This window comes from Rhipicephalus sanguineus, chromosome 5 (genome assembly GCF_013339695.2).
Source record: "Rhipicephalus sanguineus isolate Rsan-2018 chromosome 5, BIME_Rsan_1.4, whole genome shotgun sequence".
NCBI classification, from domain to species: Eukaryota; Metazoa; Arthropoda; class Arachnida; order Ixodida; family Ixodidae; genus Rhipicephalus; species Rhipicephalus sanguineus.
In genome coordinates, this window is record NC_051180.1 from 164055302 (window position 1) to 164071198 (window position 15897).

The window sequence follows — 15897 nt, forward strand, 5'->3', positions numbered from 1 at the left end:
TACGTTCATAGTCACCTATCCAATCTTCGACGTCGACTTCATTTGTACCGCAGAACGTCCCAGGGTTTTTCGGATGCGTCCGCACGTACGTTGGCGATGTTTTGGCCGGGGCAGGCGTTGCCGTGGCCGGTGCAGCCGTTGTCGAGGCTGATGAAGGAGTGCTCACTGCATCGGTTTCGTCTTCAATCCTGGAAACTCCGAGTCGACGACAACTACGGAGCTCCGTTGTACAGCGCTTATTCTAGCCCGCACCTGCACCAAATTGTCACGGGGATGGCAAATACACGAGAGAGGCAGAAGCGAGTATATTTGCAATATTTACAAGCAACTGTGCCGCCGAATGGCTGCTAGCATCTCGCACGGCATTCCAGCTGCTTCTTTGTCTCTCCGTCTCCAACGGCGTGCTCATGCGCAACATTATGTTTAGAGACCAGATTGGTCGCGACATGACGTGGTTATCTCGAGCAGTTGCGCATACCAGTGGTTATACTAAAAAAAATTGATGTCGCGTTTGAATCCGTGAGTACTGTACATCCGTTTGCTGACATCCGTCTGCGACTGCTGAGGATACCGTGTGCTGGCTCATAGCTTCGTGCCCTTATGTCCAGTTATATTGTTTCGCTTGTTTTTATCGTCGTTCTGTTGTCTTTCCTGCAACGTTAAGACCTTGCAAGAACTAGCTTGCTCACTCGCGATTGGACAGTGTTGCTTTTGTGACAGTGCAATGAATGGCCCTTGTCTCTCATTCTAAAAAGACATGGCGTGCAAACACGGACACAAGAAAGAAGTCAGGACACCACAAACGCCGGCGTTTGTAGTGTCCTGACTTCTTTCTAGTATCAGTGTTTGCACGCTGTGTCTTTTTAGAATGAATACTTATCAACTAGGTCAGCTCTTTGTTATTCTAACCTTGTCTCTCTATGCGCAAAGTTTAGCAACATCGTTACATGTCTGCCTCACCCGCTAAAAACGTTTGTTTTTCAAGCATCACTATGCCACAACTCAATCCAGTGTGCATTAGTCGGATATGTTTATACCTTAAATGGAACTAAATGGAATTTACGCACCATGAAAGGTCACAGGAGAGTGAAGCTTGTAGCTATGGCAATTCGCCGATTAAGAGTTTCGCCACATGCATCGTTTCAATAAGCGCACCATTGTCAAGGCCTTGGCTCCACCGGTATTCCGTGCTGGCCCATCTCCTGTGACTGAATTTGTACATTACAGGTTTCTTAGGATATCTTGTTGCGTAATCGCGGGTAGAAAGCGGGGTTTAACCCAGCTACATTCTTCACCACATGTACCGTATCTCATTTTTATATATGGTATGCAATGGTACTGTGAAATTTGCTGGATTCTGTTGCAAGGTTACATTGTATCAATATGCCCACCTGCTATGGTCTCTGTGTAGAAACTGACAGTATTGAAAATGAATAAGTTAATCAAGAATGAATAATATCAATTTTGCTGTATTAATGTTTTGTGACGAATGTGTAGCGCTTATGATATGATGAATTCTGTGTTCCTTTAAGTTCATTTAACGCGTCAGTGAGAGGAAACGCAATGTGGCCGCAAAACATTTATTCCTTGCCCGTTGGATAAGCATAGCGGCTGGGGAATGCCGAGCGTGGCGCTGGACCAGCGTACAGCTCCCCGGCTCCTCCAGCAGCGGCCGGACCGGGTACGGGCGAGGCTGGCGACATGAGAATCGATGGCGCCGGAGTCGACGGCCTCTCCACGAGGCGCCGGTAGAATGCGCACTGCAGCACAGTGGTGACCAGCACACGGCAATCGGACAGGCCTAGCGACAGCCGCAGGCCATCCAGGGCGTCGACCAGCAACTCCCAATTGACCGTGTTGTCCATGACGCGGAATCGCACGTACGACTGCATCGACAAGAAACGCAGCTGTGCATTCAGTGCTCCTACGAAGTTTTCAGTATATTGCCCGCTACATGTATAGCATTATCCTGTTAAGCTGCCGGACAGGTGGTATTATGCGTGATGTTATGGCGAAGGCAGACCGCTCGTCTTATCTCAGATGCGAACTCCTGAAACAGACTCGTGTTAAGGGCTTTTTGACATGATGCTCCGTCTTAGTAACGTCATTCATTCATGTCAAATAACATGAAACAGATAACTCACAGGGTCCCTTAAGTATTCGCCTAAGATGACTCGAAGGCGAAAGCCTCCTTCATCTTTTCATCTCGGTCGATGTACTGATCGTCCCCCGTCCTCTTGCGAAAGCATTTTGCACGTATCGTAATCTTGCACTGCTTCCAGAAATGGAGGCATTGAAAGCTTCCTGTGCATCACCTGGTTTTGCCTTGCCTCCGTGATCGGCCCATCTTTGACTAAGCGACGATTTCATGTGATATGTTATGTTACGTCATTAATGATGTCATCACGTGATGATGGGTTCTTTGCATCACTCGCGTTGACGCCGACGCCATGGCACGATGGTCAACGGTCAAAATTCGCGTTTATTGAGGCATCTAGGACATTCTTCTAAATTCCATTTAACGTCAGCAAAATGATCACCCATGAAGTAGCACCCTGTAGTTTTATTCGAGGCGGACGTATTACGTCTAGATTGCATGAACACTTTGTATTACAATTTAACACGCTGATGAATCGGGTGGTTTTGCCTTAGCTTTAGCTTTTCATAAGTGACCAAAATTCATGAGCGTCATCTTGAGAATAACTCAATCGCCAACCACGCTATGAGCCCTCCTGCGAACGTTTCGTCTAAAAGTAATTTCGTGTCATTAATCCAAGCTTGGAGTTCAACTACAGCTGTTCTTACTTTCCACATACATGCAAATTATATTGATTAATATATCTCACAATGAAGCGGTATCTATGCATGCTGAACGTAAAGAATTATACTTTCCAAAATCTCCTAGCACATTAATTTCGTCATTTCCTGCATTTGTCTCTGCAAACGCCAGATATACCTTATCAAATATCAATAAAAATTTCACCTGCTGTAAAGTCACTCAGTAACACAATGTTAAAGGGACCCTCTAACAGTTTTCCAGACCTCATTGTTTTACATTTTTTACTTTCGTGTTGCGTCGACTGAAGGCTGGAGAGATTAGTGCAGCAGGAACGGCAGCGATAGGGGCACGCAGTCCGAAGTTATTCATCCTAGAATACTCAAAATACAATAAAATGGAAGCCTACCCTCAACTCGATTTTCGCGGGGTCACCTGACCACGTTTAACTCGCCCTGTGACGTTTGATGGCGCCCTAATGAAATGAACTGAAAGATGCTACGTACGGGAAGCTTGCATATAATGTTGCCCGCTCTTTCCAACGTAATGATGACGCCGTTGCGAGAGTAACAAAAAATGTTGTGCATTAAGAGCAAGGAGGTTAAACAAAAAATTGCTGGGGTGGCGACTATTGCGCAAGAGTGAAGCCGTGCCCACCACAAGGTGGCGGCTGCACCCGCTATCTTATAGGGTGCCTTGATGCGCGTTTTGTTGCGCGTTTTGTCCAGGGTGAGGACATCTGCGGCGTCTACTGCGGCGCGGCTGCCATATTTTTGCCCACGGCTTCTTACCGGCGTCTCACCGCTCTACGGCAGCTGCGCTGAGAGGCACGAGACGCGGGGCAAAAAATGGCGTCGTGGCGGCATCAGCCCCTTCAAAGAATGGCAACACCCTAAGGGGGGCGCACGCATCGAGGCACACTACTATCTTAGTAGGGGCACGATAACCCATCGGCGTTTGGCGAAGGAAAGCGAGCGTTTTCCTCGCACGCCAGACGAGTTTAATACGGCAAGTTTTAGGGGTCAGATATTGCTCCAAGTGTGTCTTTGTGTTACTAGTTTTCGCAAATACGCCTCAAAGTCATGGCAAATTTTATTGGAGATCAATCGTCAATACTCCACTCGAAGGGTTACTTTTGTCGGCAACAACGATCTTTTATTTTATAATTAACGTAGTACTTACACTAACCGATCAAAGCCATTTTATCTCTTAAGTGGGCACCGCCAGAAAAGAGCATGTTTCCGAGCTTTTTGGTGGGCAAAAGCTGGCTTCACTTTTGCTGGCAAGGTTCTGCGAGATCTTCCACTCCAGAATTTTAGGGGCGAAGCTCCTTAAAGCGGCACCCGTTCGTCCCCGTCGTAGTGCGTAACCAGTCTTAACGCTAGTACCAGATGTTGACCTCCAAGGTGGTGCCGGTGGGAGATTTTTCCTGTGCGTTGTTGAACAATAAAAAATTCGCAGCGTGCGCGTTAACTAAAAGCCGACTTCTTCTGTCTCTCATTCCCCATTAGCAGCCATTGGCATGTTGCAGTAGGAAACGTTAGTACAAGTAGAAGTGTAAGTGTTAGCTAAAAGCCGACTTCTTCTGTCTCTCATTCCCCATTAGCAGCCATTGTTTACCTTCAAGGTAGTGCCTGGTGAGATTTCTCCTGTGCGTGATTAAACAATAAAAATTCACAGCGTACATGTAAAATTAAAGTGAGCTGCAAGTCGCCATGACTCTCATCGACCCTTTAGTATAAACCGGCCCGATCTCACGTCGTTGATGATGTAATGGGCGTGAAGCTGCGCGACGCCGCCGCCAAGATCCTGGCGTACGAGAGCTTCGCCCCACTCATCATCATTCACCCCGTGGATATGCTGTGAGTGAGTGAGTGAGTGAATGAATAAACTTTATTACGAGATCCGGCATGTTTGTGGTCCGGGCTAGACCGCACAAGTAGACACCAGGAGACCTTGTCTCCCTATAGCCCCCCTGGCCTGCTGGATGGCCCATCTTTGGTCTTCGACCTCCGAGCTGAGCAGCACAAGCCGCCACCGCTCCCGGAGGGCCTCAGGAGAACTTGTTGATAGGTTGGGGCATTCCCACAGTATATGTTTATACGAAGCCCTTTCTGTTGTGCATAATTTGCATTTGTTGTCCGGGTATAGGTGTGGATAGCTCCTGTGTAGGTGCACAGGGTTTGGGTAGGAGTTTGTTTGTAGCTGTCGGAATTCAGATGCTTGCTTCCTGTTTAGACTCGGGTGAGGAGCGGGGAAGACGCGCTTCGTCTCTCTGTAGTGTTGTGCGTATTCTGTGTAACTTGTAAATCTGTCTTTGTGTGGTACGTCGGCGCCGCCAGGGATGTTCACCGAGGGGTCCCTTCGGGTTGCGCGGCGGGTTAATTCTCGCGACAACTCATGGGCCATCTCGTTCGGATTGGAGGTATCAGTCTCTGTGTGCGCCGGGAACCATATTAGGAATTTGGGTTCATCTACTTTCTTTAGTTCTTGGCTATTAACGAGGATTCTGAGGGCTTGTTGGGAAATACGTCCTTGCGTAAAATTTCGGATAGCTACTTGCGAGTCACTCAGTATGAATTTGTGTTTGTTAGAGGTGATAGCCATGACTGTGGCTACCTCCTCAGCCTCCTCTATCTTGTTGGTTGTGACAGTGCACGCGTTAATACACATGCCCGACGTGTCAATCGCGACAGCAGTGTGGGCCTTGTATTCAGGGTATGGGCTAGCATCTACGAAAAGAGATTGACTGTTTGTGCCGTGGGCTTTGAGCAGTACATTGGTTCTGTGTCTTCTGCGGGCCGCGTTCGCGATAGGGGTCATGTTTTTCGGTATCGGGTTATCGACGATCTTAGCTCTGAGCGTATTATGCTGTGGAATTTTTTTTTTCAAACCTCCTTGATTAAGAGTGAACTGCACGTGCGAAACGAGGCACATCGCGAACGCCTCTATCATGTTTCCTAGTTTTAGTCATCTTTCTTGTTGCGACGGCGTCTATATCAACGCTCTTACATATTTTTCCCTTCAGTTTCTTCAGACAACGGCGCCTGGAGCGTTCCCAGCGCGTTTCCTCCAGCGCCGTGGCGTTTGGCGCATTCGTTGCCGGGCGCTGTAGTTTTAAAGCTGAAGAAGTCTAAGATCGTTGTCCAGTTGGTGTTCAGTGAAAAAAACATGCTATAGAAAAACTAAACCCAATAATAACCCATTTTGTGATGCAACGCCGTTAATACTTTTAACGCTACATTTATCCAATCATAGGCCAGCGCTCATCTTCGTCATTTCCGCCCGCAATAGTTCTGGCGAGCGCCACAACGCGTTGATGCGGTCGGCAGTGACGTAGGCGCTCCAAAAGGAGTGTTGGAGGGTCCCTTTAAAGGGGCCCTCCAACGCTTTTAGATGTGAAGCATCTTATAGCGGAGTTCAATCCGGTGGTGGTGGTGGTGGTGTGCGGCGTGACCACCCTTACTGCGCATGCGCAAACCTTCTCCACTTCCCCTCTCCACCCCGCTCCTCCCCCTCTCCACTTCCCCACTCCCCCTCTGAAACGTGGGCTCTACATGCCGGAACGCTGCTTCGCATCGCCTCATGGTCCCCTTTAGCGGGAGATGGTGTGACTTTTTTAAGCGCCTACATCGCTGCCGACCGCATCAACGCGTAGTGGTGCTCGCCAGAACTATTGCGAGCGGAAATGACGAAGATGAGCGCTGGCCTATGATTGGATAAATGTAACGTTAGAAGTAATGACGGCGTGCCATAACAAAAGGGCTTATTATTGGGTTTAGTTTTTCTTTAGCATGCTTTTTTCACTGAACACCAACTACACGCACGATTTAAGCTTTTTCAGTTTTAAAACTCCAGTGCCCGGCAAATAGCGTCGAACGCCACGGCGCTAGAGGAAACGCGCTGGGGACGCTCCAGGCGCCGTTTGAATAAACTGAATGGAAAAAATCACACCATCTCCGCTAAAGGGGACCATGAGGCGATGCGAAGCAGCGTTTCGGCTAGGGATGGTCGACTAAAATTTTTAATCGATTAATCGTTAATCTTTAATCGATTTAGCCTTTAATCGATTAATAGCTTTCGGTGGAATGTTTTATTAGATTAATCGACATTTTTTATGGGCGCTTTAAAACCGATATCCCTTTCTTTGAGAGGCATCGTTCGTGTTTGATATGGACCCAAATCTTTTTATCAGACGCGCTGACGATCGAAAATTCCCGCTTTCGAAAGTGTCGACGACGGGCCCCTTGTGTCCAGTGCGCGAAAATTCCCACTTTCGCACACTGGACACAAGGGGCCCATCGTCGGGAGATGGCTGCTGGCTAAATAGCGAGATACTGATAACTTGACTGAAGAGCCGGATTGGTGTCGTCAGGATAGGGTTCTTCAACATTGTCACCTTCGTCGTTACCACTTGTCTTTGGGAGATGGCTGTTTGGCACGTGAATAGAGTGGGCTTGCAGCTGGTGATATCTTAGTCTCCGTCGCTGGCTTCGAGAAGTAGAGTAGAGTAGAGTAGACCTTAGAAGCTGTGGCTCATACCTACACTGGGGGATTGGTCGAGAAGTGCTTGCCACATTTATTACACCTTGCAGTCTTCGTTTTCTCATCTTCAGCGAACAACGACCACGCTGCTCTCCTCTTCCGAATGGCCGGTATTAGGACATCCCAAAGGTAGCAGTATAACCGTCAATGTGTAATGATTACACAATATGACACGCAAGCAACGCAAACCCCACGAATACTCAGGCGACGCTCAACCAGCTTAAAGGAGAGGAGGTGAAGGCAGTAGCAGCGGTAGCAGCTAGAGTGACCTAGTAGCAGCAGTAGACTGTGAGTCGGTAAGTTCATTTCTGCCTCGATGAGGTGGAGCCGCCTCCTGCCCGGGCTTGAAGCACTAGGGAGTGCTTGGAGTTGGACGCCGTATACGCGAGGGAGATTAGGGCTAGTTCATGTCTTTCTATGGCTGCCGCCAGCTCCGGGCTCGTTCTGCTAGCGCAGAAATATGCGCTGTAGTGAAAGCAGTGAAAGAGAGGTGATGTGCACGGCATCTGCGCCTCAGGATAGCTCGCCTCGAAGTCATGCGCTCCGGCCAAGGGGCGAGGGTGGGAGCGGGAGTGGGGATTGCCGTAATCGATTAATCGAATAGTTTTAATCGATTAATTCGATTAATCGAAAGGCGGAAATCGACGACGATTAATTAATTGTGGACCTTTAATCGATTAATCGTTCATCGATTTTACCATCCCTAGTTTCGGCATGTCGAGACCGCGTTTCAGAGGGGAAGTGGAGAGGGGGAGTAGAAAGGGAAGGGTAGAGGGAGAAAGTGGGAGAGGGGAAGGGGAGAGGAGAGAGGAAATGGGAGAGGGGGTGTGTGGAGAGGGTTCGCGCATGCGCAGTAGGGGTGGTCACGCCGCACACCACCACCGGATTGAACTCCACCATAAGATGCTTCGCATCTAAAAAATGTAAGAGCGTTGATATAGACGCAGTCGCAACAAGAACGATGACAAACTACAAAAAATGATGGAGGTGTTCGCGATCTGCCTCGTTTCGCACGTGCAGTTCACTCTTAATGCACCACATTGTTACTATCGCAACGGCGTTATCATTACGCTGGAAAGAACGGGCAACATTGTACGCAAGCATTCCGTACGTAGGAACTAGATCTATAGATCTTTCAGTTCATTTGATTGAGGCGCCATCAAACGTCACAGGGCGAGTGAAACGTGGTTAGTTGACTCCGAAAAAATCGAGATGAAGGTAGGCCTCCATTTTATTGTATTTTTAGTATTCTAGGATGAATTACTTCGGACTGCGTGCCCCTATCGTTGCCGTTCTTGCTGCACTAATCTCTTCAGCCTTCAGTGTAGGCAAACCGAAAGTGAAAAAATGTTAAACAATAAGGTCTGGAAAAATGTTAGAGGGTCCCTTTAAGACAACGTGTACGAATAGCGCATTTGTCGTTTTTACCACCGATATGTGATGTTGCCTAGGAAATCTCAAGGAAATGTTCAAATGCATTTTACTAATTTTTCCATCCTTAACACCTGCAAAATCTTCAAGTTGGGTTTACCTCCAAGTTACCTCCCTCTCTCGCCTCCCCCTCTGGCCAACAAGCCAGCGCGAGCGTCGCATTGTCGATATTTCATCCTCTTGATTTCTGGCTTGCAAAGGTTTCTTTTTGTTACGAGTGACGATTCCGTTATCACAGAATCCTGCAATTTTAATCAAGTTGCGCATAATTTTTTGTGTACGAACTTATAGCGACATTATTGATCTTTATTTAAAACTATGTTCGCGGTTTTCGTTCTGTACTCAATGCGGCACTCATTGCGCCATCCTATTTCTGCATGATTTTTCTTTGTGTAATCCTAGACGGGTTAACCAGGGCCGCTCGTGACCATGGCGGTGACTGTGGAACACCTTGCTCACGACATAGCGTCATGGAAACGTGTTATTATATGGTCTACCAGCACAACAGAAATTTGGAGGTGACCCTAATTCCTGACTTAGGTGTCTGGTAGTGGAACTCGCACAATGGCGCTTATCTGCACTGGCGTATTCGTTGGGCTCTTTCTACGTAGCGTCTAAGATCGGCTTCGGCAGTGCGCGAAACACACGCGCTACCGAGACGGATCGCAGAGGCCACGTAGAGAGAAGGGCTTCGTTGAGATCTGCTCCCTCAGGCACCGTTCCAGCTGCTCACAATCTATCAATTAAGTCAATAACCTATTTTTCATTTATTGTTGAGATTTATTTGATAATCTATTGCGTAAGATTTATTCGACAATCATCTTAAGCAAGATTACGCTCCAGTATCCCAAGTATTTAACTCTCAACTACCAGAACCATAGATTTATATTTTTTTGTAGAAGAGATTTGCTGAACATTCAGAATACCGGAAGGAGGTGTTTCACCGGAAGCGCTCGCAAGAGAAACAAGAGTCGCACTTGGTGGTAGTCGCTCCAGCCGCAACATTGAACTTTGATTCAAAGGGCGCGGTCGCGATCGCTGGCGCGCGCTGTCTCGGCAACCATCAACGGGTGGCTCGTATACGCTTCTACATGCTGCGCTCTCAACGCGATGAAAATGTGCGAAAAGAGCATCTCTCCCTGGAGCGGCCGTATTTTCTTAAACTACCGTTTTGTATAGTTACGCGAGATCGGATCCAAAAGAGTTAGTTACCACCCTCACTTCGTATAACATTACAATTTGTTCCTATCACATTCATTGCTTCGCTCTTGCGGTAAAACTGTGACTTTTTTTTCTTTTATGGACTTCTTTCCTTATGAGGGAGATCATCTTACGAGACAGAGAGAAAAACATACCCGCGGACGGATTTTTCTTTTTTCTAAGTCGGGACAAAAATGCTTACGCATTTAAATCTCGATGGTGGTGGGGGCCCGATTCACTTCCTCCAGATTATGCTGCTCGTTTTTAAGTTATCTGCAGCATTTAACGTATACTAGTACCTGTAGGGATGTGACAGCAACAGTGCGGTCCGGGAACAGACTTTGTACGGTGTCCGTGATCTCCTGTTGTGCAGCTTGAGCGGTCATTCCTGTCAAACCATCTAACGACATGGTGATCTCGTATCCGCGCTCCGTGTCCGGATACAGCTCCTCCTCGTGTAGCATACGCCGTGCACGTCCACGGTGCAGGAACAGCACTCGCGAACCCACCGCTTCTGCTTCTTCAATGCTGCACGCAAGAGGCACAGTGATGAGTAACGATTTTAGAAGACGTGCTAAAAATTGATGTTGTATAATATAGCATTGCACTTATTAGCGTCCCTTACTGCATTAATATTGTTGCTTAAAGGCCAACTCCGGCGATTTTCCGAGGTCGATGGATCTCAATGAAATTCGCTGGGTACGTTTCTTTGCACGTTTCCGTCATTTATGCCAAATTACAGGCTTGAGACATGCGCAGATTGTTTGCAAATGAATGTTAAAGATTCTCTGCTAACGCCCTCCTGGCTTCCCACAATTATTGGCAACATTGCGTGTGTGACGTCAGTATTGGGAAGGCGGCAGAAGTGGCGCAGCCGAGGGCACCGCTAACTTCGGCCGCTACAGCGAGCGTCTGCTGTGCTGGCCGAGACACTGTCATCATCAGACGCGGCACTGTCAGTCGCAGACATTACAGCTGATGCGCGGCGTGCTCACCTCTCCACTGTGCTCCTGCTCGTCCCGGCTGCCACAGTTTTCATACCCCGCGCCGGTGTGACCGGCATGCCTTGTACGACTTCCGGTTCGTTCGTAACAACGTCTACGTCATACGTAGACAGTACACTCGGTTGGGTTTCGGTTTCGGTGTTGCGCTTTTTTGATTATTTAAAACTATATTGTCCAATTTGCCGAGTATTTCTGCTATCGGGCCCGTAAGAGGAGCGTCTCAGGAACATAAAAGCACCATTACTTTGACATGGCCGAAAAATCGCCGGAGTTGGCCTTTAAACGTGAGCACAACGGAACAATTAACAATAGAAGCACCGAGAGGAGAAACGACATCGCAGAGATATTAGCTCTTGGAATACCACATGAACTATGGCGGATTTTAGAAAGCGTCTAGCTGTATTCCCAGAATGTTCGTGCCCACGTAGGTAAATCGCATAAAGCGCGCAAAAACTGCGCGTACATTTGAGAAACAAGCTCTTCCCTGTGCCTTAGGACGCCTGTGCCTCCCATTTAATTGTGTCTCCCTTCTTTACCTTCTGTTTTCTTCAATATCATCTGTCTTTTCAAGGCGTCAATGCCCGTTTTTCAAGTTTATAATTATTTAAACACCGCAATAGAAAGATTAATTGCTAAGAATCTCAAATGTTCAGTGCGAAGTCTGCACTTGGAAATGCGCCTCTCCTAAACCGCGGGATCTGTTCCCTAGGTGGGACAATGTTCATCGACGGTTGCAATTCGCATGCGCAGACGCAGACGGCAGTGCACATTTTTTGGTAATCGATAAGGAACACGAGAAGGACATTCATTACTGGGGTTACCTAGGTAACAAATGCAACGCTGCTGAGTGCTGACAGACTCAATGGCCTCTGACATAGCCATGCTCACTTGTTTAAGTTGCCCGTTAAAGACAATGTTTTGATTTCAACGAGCGAAAGTGCTACATCAGCGCAGCTACGTCGATGACTACAATGAATGTTGTACGACTGCAAACAAAGCCGAACGTATCATCAGGTCCACCTATCTATGAACGCTCTGTTGCGCAAGCTGTTTGTCGCTGACATGTTAGAACTAGTCTGGCAATATCTGTTATTGGAGAGCCGCACACAGATAGTCCCACCACTTTACCTAATATTAAAATTGTAAGTGTTCAACGTGCCAAAACCATGATATGGGCGTATGAGGGACGCCGTAGTGGAGTGCGGAAATTTCGACTACCTGGGGTTCTTAACATGCGCACAAATCTAAGTACACAGGCCTCAACCATTTTAGCACCACTTAACCTATTATCAAGACAAAAGCATAAGGTGTCTCTGTAGGAAGTCCTCTAGGAGAGCTGCTGACCTTGACGCGAGCGCGTCGTGACACAAAGAAACAAGGCCTCCGCGGATGTGTCCGGAGGCAGAGATTGAGCGACAAAAAAAAAAAAAAACGTACAGCCTACACCTCCTCTCGGCTTTCCTGTGCAGAGTAGAACGTGTTGTTTCGCACTAGAGAGGGCGCTCGTGTACTGCGCTTTCACGTCAAACTAGGCACAGTCGCTGGGGTGTCGGCTGTTGCCGGCGGCGATAGTAGGCGGCGTGAAGACAAGCACTAGAGCGTGCATGCCCTTGCGGCTAGAGGTGACTGTAAAGAAACGAGACCGACGCCATGGCTGACCCGTCTTGTATTTGATGAAACACCCTAATCGCCATCATGATGATACGTATGCCCCTGACGCGGCAGTCGTTTTCTTGTATTTTCAACACATTCCCGCCAGCGCCAAATGAACACGCTTAATCGAAACACAAGCATTGTCTCTGAGCACTTAGAAAAACTTCGTGAACTGGCTTACATCAAGTTTAGTAGTTAGAGATGCAGGTGGTCACTAACGTTGCTAGCATTTGGTAGAGCATTAGCTGCGATGCGTCTGCTGGCGATATCCAGCTTTATAAAGGTCCCTAGTTCAGTCCCGGGTTTCGGCTCCATATGTAAACAAACGAGACCAACGCCATGGCTGACCCACCTTCTTGTCTTTAATCGAACACCTAATCCCCATGGTGATGATACGTATGCCCCAGATGCGGCAGTCGCTTTCTTCTATTTTCAACAGATGACCACCGCGAAATTATTCGACTGCGGAAGAAGCTAGTGTTCGTGCTCATATTTGTGCATCTGTACGAGCAGGGTGCCAAATACAAGAGGATCCCGAAAAGTGGAAGTGAAGAAGGGCGCACAGAATAAAAGAGGCAAATACATGAACAAGACAAAAAGAGGCTCGCGTCAGGAGTTCGCAATGTTCACTTTTGATGCGAAATATATGCGCTGGTGATTGCGACTCATCTTCTTGCGTCTTCTGTGTTACAAGAATGTGACATTTGTCATGCTTTTTTTATATTTTTGCCTTTTTTAGCACATATCTCAAATTCAATTAATAAACACAAGAATGCTTTTACCGCAGGAGTCATTCCTCGCCAAACGTTCCAGCCATTCCGGCAGCCCTCTCAAATGTACCCGAAAAATCTTGTGCTTATTTAGTGTATTGGAAACAGTGAATTGCTAAATTTTTCGGAGAGATAAAATTTTTTGTGACGAGGGAGCTTTGCGAATTTCGCAGAATGTCGCCTGAGTGTGGTTCATCAGCAAAACTAGTCTGAGAATATCATTAATTTGTTTCAGTACCAATTTCGTTTAAATATTACGCTAAGCCGTTTGTCTAAGGTGTTTGAACCTCAATTATATAACTACTATTTTTCTGCCATACACGCTTCCAGGAATTTCGCCAAAACGTTCGATGCTTGTACTTTTTCGCTTATAATAGCGCGCTATGTATCAATATCTGAGTAATGAATGTTTACTCTAAAGAAGTTATATTTCGCGTTAAAAATACTTTCAGACCACTGATCTTTCTAAATTTTACGAGAAAAAAGTCTCAAATTTGAGAAAATAATCATTTTCTCCATTGACGGCTATCTTCCCATTTGGTCATAGGGCAGCTTCCCCGTTGAAGTACCCCATTGCTGTCAATGGGGAACTTCAAAAATTATTTTCTTCCTAAAACAACAATTGTAACGATAAAACTTGCCATATAAGAAAACTACTTATTTTATTTGGATTGAGGTATAAAGCTGATTTTTAATTCTAGCACCACGTGGCGTGAATTGCGTCTCAGTGTGGACCAAAATGATGGTTTTCTCAAATTTGTGATTTTTTCTCGTAAAATTTAGAAAGATCATGGGTCTGAAAATATTTTAACAAAAAATATACCTTCTGTAGAGTGAGCATTCATTACTCACGTATTCATACATAGCGCGATCTTATAAGCCGGAATGTGACCCATAGGCGACTAGAAAGCCGCGGATATTATAATGCTACCTTGCTTCTGCAGAAAAACAAGTCAAATACACTCAGTAATCAACACCGACTAAACTGTAGTGAAAAGTGTCACTAACTATTTTATAATATGAAATAGCAACATTGTGTCTTAAGTCCTGGCCCCGCCGCGGTGGTCTAGTGGTTATGGCGCTCGACTGCTGACCCGAAGGTCGCGGGATCGAATCTCGGCCGCGGCGGTTGCATTTTCGATGTAGGCGAAAATGTTTGAGGTCCTGTTTACTGAGATTTAGGAGCACGTTAAAGAATCTCAGGTGGTGCCAAATTTTCCGGAGCCCTTCACTACGTCCTTAACACCTAAACGTTACTTTTCATTCGCGGGATAAAATTAGCAATCTTAACCCACGACATAAGAGAACAATCGTTCGCGGTCACGTCGCATCATGAATTTTCGATATTTTTTTGCAAACACCGGACTGAGCTCCATGCACGCACAGACCTCGAGCTATATAAGGAGTATCTCGGTGCTAACACCTACAATACAGATCGCATCTCACGTGCAAATTTTAACTAGTATTGGCGGTATTCACTCCAACGCTTTAGTGATTGATTTGTAAGCTGCTCCTAAATCAGTAGCGACACTCACTCGTCGGTGGCCAAGAGCACAGACATGTGCGTCTTCTTGACGAAGGTGATGATGGTATGCCAGATGCGTCGCCGGGCAACGGGGTCCAGGCCCTCAGTCGGTTTGTCCAGCAGCACCACTGGTGGCGCGCCCACCAATGCCAACGCGACGGCCAGCTTGGCGCGCTCTCCGCAGCTGTACACGGCCACCTGGTGCTCGGCCTGCTCCACAAGATCCAGCATGCGCAGCAGCTGCTCGACGACCACGGCCACGGCCGGGGCCGGCACGCGACGCATACGGGCGGCGTGACGCAGAATCTGGCGGCCCGTAAGCCAGCTCGCGGCTCGGCGCTCTTCGGACGCGTAGCCCAGTGCCCGGACAAACTCGCACGGATGGGAGAACAGGTCGGCGCCACGGAGGTGAGCGTTACCGTCCGACACGGGCACCTGCGCGGTGAGTACACGCAGCAGGAGGGACCGACCGGAGCCGGTGGGACCCAACAGGGCGAGGCACTCTCGCCGGTGCATGCACAGGTTGACGTCGTGAAGTGGCGCGTACGGGCCGGTTTCTTGGCGTATGTGACTCACCACCATCGTGTCGACACACGGCAGCGTCTTGTCCTTGAAGTACCGCACTAGGCTGCACATACGACAAGATGAAACACGCGAGTGAGTGATAAAGGGTTATGAAACGCTGAGACTCTGAAATAGTAAAAACATATCGCGAGGTTTCAAGTGCCAGAAGCGCGATATGATTATGAGGCACGGCAACAAAGTAAAACGCATAAGACCTGTAAAATAAGTAGGAAATTAGCATCATTGCGCATTGTTTCTGTAATTACTAAATTTAGCTAACCCCTAAAAAAATTAGCGCAGCTTCCACTACATCGCGCAAGCCTGTGTCAGAGCAGAGCTGGTGACCACCCAGCTGGTCTTAGCTTGGCTATGCATTTACCCTCTCACCTCTCTTTCCTTCCCAACCCATGCTATACCATATACCCGCCA

The 15897-nt window shown here is 47.5% G+C and overlaps 1 protein-coding gene across 1 annotated transcript in view; it reads right to left on the reverse strand.

Moving 5' to 3' along the window:
* Positions 1–1564: 1564 nt before the first annotated feature.
* The window catches only part of LOC119395053 (phospholipid-transporting ATPase ABCA3-like), a 263150-nt gene continuing 248817 nt past the window's right edge, over positions 1565–15897 (reverse strand). The window contains exons 15-17 of the mRNA XM_049416073.1: positions 14915–15532; positions 10252–10480; positions 1565–1886 (exon numbers count right to left, since the gene is read on the reverse strand). Coding sequence (XP_049272030.1) covers positions 1581–1886; positions 10252–10480; positions 14915–15532 — 1153 coding nt within the window. The 3' untranslated portion in view covers positions 1565–1580. The remainder of the gene's footprint in view (positions 1887–10251; positions 10481–14914; positions 15533–15897) is intronic.